Here is a 6,701-nt window from a genome sequence, read left to right as displayed (position 1 = left end):
TACTCTATTACAAGTAAAAGTCCTGCATTCAAAATCTTACTTAAGGAAAACATACAAGTGGAAGTAAAGTATTAGCATTAAATTAAAGTACCAAAAGTAAAAGTATTCAATATGCAGAATATCCCATTTCAGAAGTATTTATATTATATCACTGAATTATAATTATTGATGCCTTAATGTGTTCATCCCTTTAATGTCTACAAAAAGAATAGAAGGCAACAGGCACACAAAGGTAATTTCTCTAGACATCGATGATGATAACTTGAGATAGGTCAAAACTTTGACTCTTTTCTAATAATAATAATAATAATATTAATAATAGTATTATAAGTCTGAATTTGAAAAGTAACTATGTTATCAAATGTAGTGGAGTAAAAGTATAAAGTAGCAGAACATGGAAATACTCAAGTAAGGTACAAGTACCTCAAGATTGTACTTAAGTACTTTAGCAAATGTATTAAGTTACTTTCAACCACTGCTGCATACAAGTATTACAAAAATGATTGCATCACCCGTTTCTCTCCACAGATGGCAGCATAGTTGCATTTGCCTTTCAGGTAAGTGTTCAAGTTGATTTTCCCCATAAAGCCACAAACCACAGCTACAATATTCACCAATGCTACTCTGGACTGTTTTTACAGCTGTTTGTTACATTGTATATGCCATGTGTTGTGTTGTGTTGTGTTGTGTAAGGATAAACATTGTTTTATCTGTGAGCCTGTATGCATTGTTTGAGATTTCATGTGTTGAACATAACAGATGCTTAAACAAGGAAAGACTTAAAAAGGTGTTAATGCACCTTAGAAATCACCTTATTTTAAAAAAAAAAAAAATTTAAATCAGTTTTTATATATTTTACCTATGTTTTTGCCTAAAACTTTAAACCCACTAAATATAAATTGTATTTTTGGACTGAAAACGTTTAATTCTGAGACATTAAGTCTGACAAATATTAGAATCAGTCTGCATGTAAACTCGTCATATCAATAAATCAATAAAGTGCATTAACATGTAAACATACACATTACACCACAGAGCTGATGAACAAACCAATGATATATTACTTTTATAATAGACGCATGTATGCAACCTGTGCATACAACTGATTATCAATATACAACCACCTTCCTTAGTATAACCTTAATGATAATTAACAAGAAAAGAGACTAAACTCAGACAAATAATAAAAAATAGCCGACAAAAAAATCCGAGAGTTTGTGTTGTGTTTTCAAGAATGAAAAGGAGCTATAGCTATATTAAAACAATAACGTCAGCAAAATAAAAAACTACTAAAACTGTGAGACTGTGCTCCCAATTAAATGTTTTTACTTAATGTATTATCTATTTATTTACATTGACCCCTGACATGTTTTGTTACTTTATGTTTTTATTATTATTATTATCCCTTCATTTTCTCTTCTGTTTTATTGTATAATGTTATTGTTAACGGACTTAAAACACACAAAAAAAAATGGTGTTGTTGTTGTTGTTGTACCGTACTCATCTGGAGAGTCTCGTGCACCGTGAAGTCCTCCTCAATCTGCTCCAGGTCCAACTTCTTTACTCGTTCATTCTCAAAACAAAAATATAACCGGTCCATTCAGCCTTTCTGTCCCAGTATGCCCAGTCCACAAACAGCAGAAAGTCCTCACACTCCTCACTAGAGTTAAACTTTCCTGCAGAAGTCACGCCCGACGGTCCATCCACGAGCGTGTTAGCATCATAGACTGTATAAGTTAGCATTCATATTAGCCACACCCAGCATGCACCTGCTGGTGACGCAGAATCGTAGGTGTGTTTGATTTGTGTCACTTTCTGGCTGGATGGTGCATTGAATGAGGACTATTTATATATATATATATATATATATATATATATATATATATATATATATATATATATATATATATATATATATAAATGTATTGAGTTACATCCCACCACTGTAAAAAACATGATTAAGTATATACAGCCCACCTTTTTCCAGTACTTCGAGATAAAACAAATGATGACATGTATTAATAATGATTTTATTTTAGCAATCGGATTTCACAGTGACACAACAAACACAAATCAAATAAGACAACTTCATAGATTCAAATTTAAATATATCCAAACTATACAACAGTTACAAGCAAAGATATACACACATAAATCCCAATATTGCACACCACCCTGTTTGATCTGTAAACTGAACTGTGCCATGCTCCTTATATTTCTTTAGCATTGGTCCTATTAGGATAAGATAAAAAAAAAGATAATACAATCTCATTTTGTCTGAAAGATTATCACAGTAAAAGATCACAGTACATCTTCATACAGTATCAGTAATACTGAGGGTAAGCCGAGTAGGACCCCATTAATTGAGTTGTGGCAGAGGGCAGCATGACTCCTGGGAGGCTGTACTGGTAAAAAGAGTCCAGGGGCAGTGAAGGGACGCTGGGCAGAGGGGAGCTGTACTGCAGGCTGTGTGGATGGATGTAGGAGGCAGCGACCGGGTCGTCCCGTGCTGCCGCTGAGTGATATCTGGGGTAGGGCCCCGGTCTGTAGGCCTGCAGCTCGGGATAATGCATGAACTGAGATGCAACGTTTGCCTGGCAGGCGTGAGCCAGGGCGTCCTGCACCGTCCTCTTCAGCTTCATTCGTCTGTTCTGGAACCAATTTCTGATCTGAGAAAAACAAGTAGAAGAAAAAGTCTCATTAGTTTTTACTGCAGGATATACCACTTCTCTCCATTAGTGAACATCAGGGCCAAACACAGAATGTTTAAAAATACTGAGGCTGAATTATATTACGGATAAATAAATAAATGTAACTAATAAATCAATAAAGAATATTTTTGAAATATACACCTATATAAACAAATATAAAATAACAATATGAAGTTAACAAAATAGATATAAATCATCAAAAACAACGATCCACAAAAGAGGGATGAATTTCTGTCTACCGAACGCCGTAAGCTGGTTTAGCAACATAACTCGTGAGGATTTAACAGAAGAAAAAGCACAATTGGTTGCTTCACTTGCGAAAAGCAAAGCACCAATGTGAGAACATGCTTCGCTTACTCCAGCCATACAATCACAGTGTGCGAGGATAACATCGCCGCTCTTCTCACTCACAAACCACGGCTTGAGCGGTGTATCTCGAGCTCTTTGAGAGTGATTTACACGGGCATGGACGAGCACCCTGTCATCTTTCACTGGTTTGGTAAGAAGACTACCAACCCAGCCAGAAACAAAGACATGATAAGCATCTAAGCTCTTGTATGCCTTCATTTGTGCGTTGGTTGCCCACGACGGCTTTAGCGTGTACGGGTCAAGGCCGCAAATTTGGACTTTTTCTCTGAATCTTGCCTTTGCAGAGGACTCCAGAGAGTCACAATACTTTGAAGAAGTCGGTGTTGTTGTTGTTCGCTTTAGACGCCATTGTTGATTTGTTATTCATCCAACATGGCGTCGCACGCATACATCACACAGTTTTATCACGTGTTTGCACACTGCCTATAGGCCTCTAAAATAATTTTGTTACATTATTTTATGTATTCAGTTTTACCGTTATATGTTATTTATTGACACTGCTGGGAATTTTATTTATGCATTGAGTCTTAAAATACTGTAATCAGCTTATAAAATACCCATTATATGTAGGTTTTTAATTGCAGAAAACAAAAGTAAAATAAAACACAGAGGGCATGACCTAAGTGAACACAGACGTCTCACATATTATTATATATTGATGAGACATGTAGGATTGTTACCTGTTTGTCAGACAGGTTGAGCTTCTTGCAGAGCTCGGCCTTGTCTTGTGTTCCCAGATAAGCATTCCTCTTGAAGGCCTTCTCCAGGCTGCTGATCTGCTCCGCCGTGAAGGCTGTACGAGGTCTCCTCCCCAGGGGAGGGGATGCCGGTGAGGTGGAGGTGGAGATGCAGTCAGTGGGGGCCGAGGGGGAGAGGGAGCGACCCCCTTCACTCTCGTAGCCGGAGGTCTCCTCCTCTGTGCCGCTGCTGAAACCTTCCTCAGATACTGCAGAGGAAAAAGAAGAAATCATGTCAGACTCTTCACTGATAGAAGTTTTCAGATCATTTATTAAAGTAGAAATACTTACACTCTACTGGGAAAAAAATGTTAATTGTTTGATTGTAAAAGTTCTGAAAATAGTGAGAACGACCTTTAACTACCTCCTTCACTATGCTTGTTAATAATTATTAAAATATTTAATAGGTTACATTCCACCACTCTGCTTAAACTCTCCCTTATTTAAAGATACTCCATTACAAGTGAAAGTCCTGCATTCTCAATGTTACTGTAGCTACAGTAGTTATCAGATGTGTTTATTAATGTATTTGTTAACAACTATAAATCCTGTACAAACAGATAATAAATAATAATATAGTAAAGAAAAGTTGTAATAAGAGAAACAATTGCTGACAAACTCTACAAGTTAATAAACACTTAACATATCCTTATCCCTGTTTGACATTATAATGTGTTTTATTAGCTGTTTATACAGTTTGTATGCAACTTACCTTGATTATTGTGAGAGGTTTGGTGCTGCAGAGAGTTCAGACTGAAAGCATTGAGGCCTTGGCTCCTGGTTTCTTGCTGCCCGGGTACATTTTCGGACTTCTGTCTGCAGTAAAAACCCGGCAGACTCTCTGAATGAGTCCCACAGGCAGCGGGTCCAGAGGCCAAGGCGGTCTCCGGACCTGCAGGCTGGCTGCTCTGGGCCATCCACTCAATAGAAAACGGTCCTCTCATGGCTGCAGAGTGCTGAAGTTCTCTTCTAGAAGAAGCCAGAAAGAGTAAATCCTTTTTTTGTTGTTGGTAAGAGCAGTTTTTAAAAGTTCAGTCCAGAGTGCAGGAGAATGTGTGCTGGTGCGTCCTGGTGCTGGGAGAGTTTTAACTGCCCCTCTCATCCCAGCTTGTCTGTATTTATAAGGGGCTTCAAACTCCCTCAGCCCCAAGATCAAAGCACACATCCTCCCGTCCCTCCCACCCTCCCCTCCTTTAGTTTTCACAACTGGAGTAATTAAGACGTCTCATTCAGTCTCAATGAGGCTGTTACAACAAGGCTCCAGTGAGTCTGGGAAGGACCCCCCCCCCCTGCCACCCCCCCTCCTTCCTGCCTCCAAAAAAGATAATAGACTCACCTCACCCCAAACTGTCTGCATCTCCTCCACAACCAAGTCCTTACTGTAAATAAATCAAATCCTCTTGTTGTCTCACACACTTTGACAGTTTCAGTTTGATTCAGTCGCTTAACAAAACATTAAAGTGGGTCATTTTACTGCCCAAAATCCAGACTGGGGAAGATCACAAGACACTACTCAGGGCGGGAAGAAGTCCACCAAATGTTCGTATAAAAAACTAATAATTGATCAGTTTTTTATTTAAAGATAATTTTCCTAAAAAGACGCCAGAACTGAACAATCAACGATAATAATACCGTAAAAAAGAAAGAACTATTTGTAGTAAAGATAGAAACAAGACATTATTTATTGAGTTCAGAGGAGTTGAAGTTGTTGTGTATTGATATCAAGGAAATCATAGGTAAATGTGAATACACTGAGCATGTTTTATTCATAGTATTACAACTTCATTTATATATCATGAAGAGGTTGAGAAAACCAGTTGAGCTGATGTGGGGCTTTCATACCGTGTCTCAGTTTTAATGTCTTATCATTTGAATCATTCGTATTCAAAGGCACTAAAACGAGTTGGGATAAAAATCACTTTACATGCGTCAAGTAGTTTGACAAACTGTATTATAGTACATTATAGTATTATGAGTTTGTGCTGGAAGAATGATACAGTGCATGTGTAGGAAAGATCGTTTAAAAGGTGAAACTATGACAGAAATGAGAAAGTTGGCAATAATGAACCTGGACTCCCAGTGTGCAGAAAATATCTTGAACATTGACTTGAGACTTCTTTCGTCTTTTGCTTAATCACCAGACATTGCTGATAAACTCACAAGAGCCGAGCTAAATGAAGACATCAATGGATTCGTTTTATTGACAGAAAATTAAGAATTTCTTACGTTTTTAAAAGCAAACAAAAAAGAAAATCTACTTCCAGCGTCTCTGTTTTATCTTAATGTTGATAAAATGTGTTTTAGACTGTTGGTCGTATAACACAAGACATATTTAACATTAATTCTGCCTTTTTTAGTTCATATTTCAGTCTCAGTCTCAGGATTAAAGACGTAGGATTGATTAAAATGTAAATGTTTATATACCTGTATGGACAGTACATACTTCTTCTTTGTTTTCTATTTTTTATTAAATTGAATATATCTGGATTTTGGACTTTATGGTTTGAATTGGTTAACTAGTATTCTGGCAAATTCTTAGACATTTTCCGTTATACTAAAGACTGAACGATTAATCGAACAATTACGACAGCCTGTCTTTGGGCTTTGGTAATGAGGTTTTCACAATTTTCTGAAGATTAAATGAGCAAAATTATGAAAAAATCATTAGTTGCAGCCTTACACATCATAATCTTTCTTTTCCAAACAGTCATTAATCAAACTTTAATGTTCTTCAAAGTTTCATTGAGTGCTAAACTGCTGATCATATACATTTTAAGTCCCATTAGCTATATTTGAGAAGGAGCCTTTAGGTAAATAAGCAATTTAACGAGCAATGAGTGGCTTAATATAGCAGCTAATCCGGGGATTATCCCTAGATTAAAGG

At 37.0% G+C, this 6,701-nt stretch overlaps 1 protein-coding gene across 1 annotated transcript; it reads right to left on the bottom strand.

Annotated features, from left to right (window-relative positions):
- Nucleotides 1-2,208: 2,208 nt before the first annotated feature.
- ved (ventrally expressed dharma/bozozok antagonist) lies at nucleotides 2,209-4,975 on the bottom strand. The gene is made up of 3 exons (XM_029444331.1): nucleotides 4,530-4,975; nucleotides 3,761-4,026; nucleotides 2,209-2,669 (listed from the first exon to the last, which is right to left on the bottom strand). The coding sequence occupies exons 1-3, from the start codon at nucleotides 4,759-4,761 to the stop codon at nucleotides 2,325-2,327; spliced, it is 843 nt and encodes a 280-aa protein (XP_029300191.1). The 5' UTR covers nucleotides 4,762-4,975; the 3' UTR covers nucleotides 2,209-2,324.
- Nucleotides 4,976-6,701: the final 1,726 nt, after the last annotated feature.

The sequence above is a fragment of the Cottoperca gobio genome, chromosome 12, assembly GCF_900634415.1.
Source record: "Cottoperca gobio chromosome 12, fCotGob3.1, whole genome shotgun sequence".
Lineage (NCBI taxonomy): Eukaryota > Metazoa > Chordata > Actinopteri > Perciformes > Bovichtidae > Cottoperca > Cottoperca gobio.
The sequence above is the reverse complement of the archived record's forward strand: the minus strand, read 5'-3'. Positions and strand labels throughout refer to the sequence as shown.

What these genes read in the sequence shown, in the direction of transcription:
- ved (XM_029444331.1), bottom strand. Translation starts at nt 4,761, where the DNA reads ATGAGAGGACCGTTTTCTATTGAGTGGATGGCCCAGAGCAGCCAGCCT. An exon ending in AACCTCTCACAATAATCAAG is followed by an intron (nt 4,027 to 4,529) that starts GTAAGTTGCATA and finishes TTTCCTCTGCAG; the next exon opens with TATCTGAGGAAGGTTTCAGC. An exon ending in TCAACCTGTCTGACAAACAG is followed by an intron (nt 2,670 to 3,760) that starts GTAACAATCCTA and finishes TGTTTTTCTCAG; the next exon opens with ATCAGAAATTGGTTCCAGAA.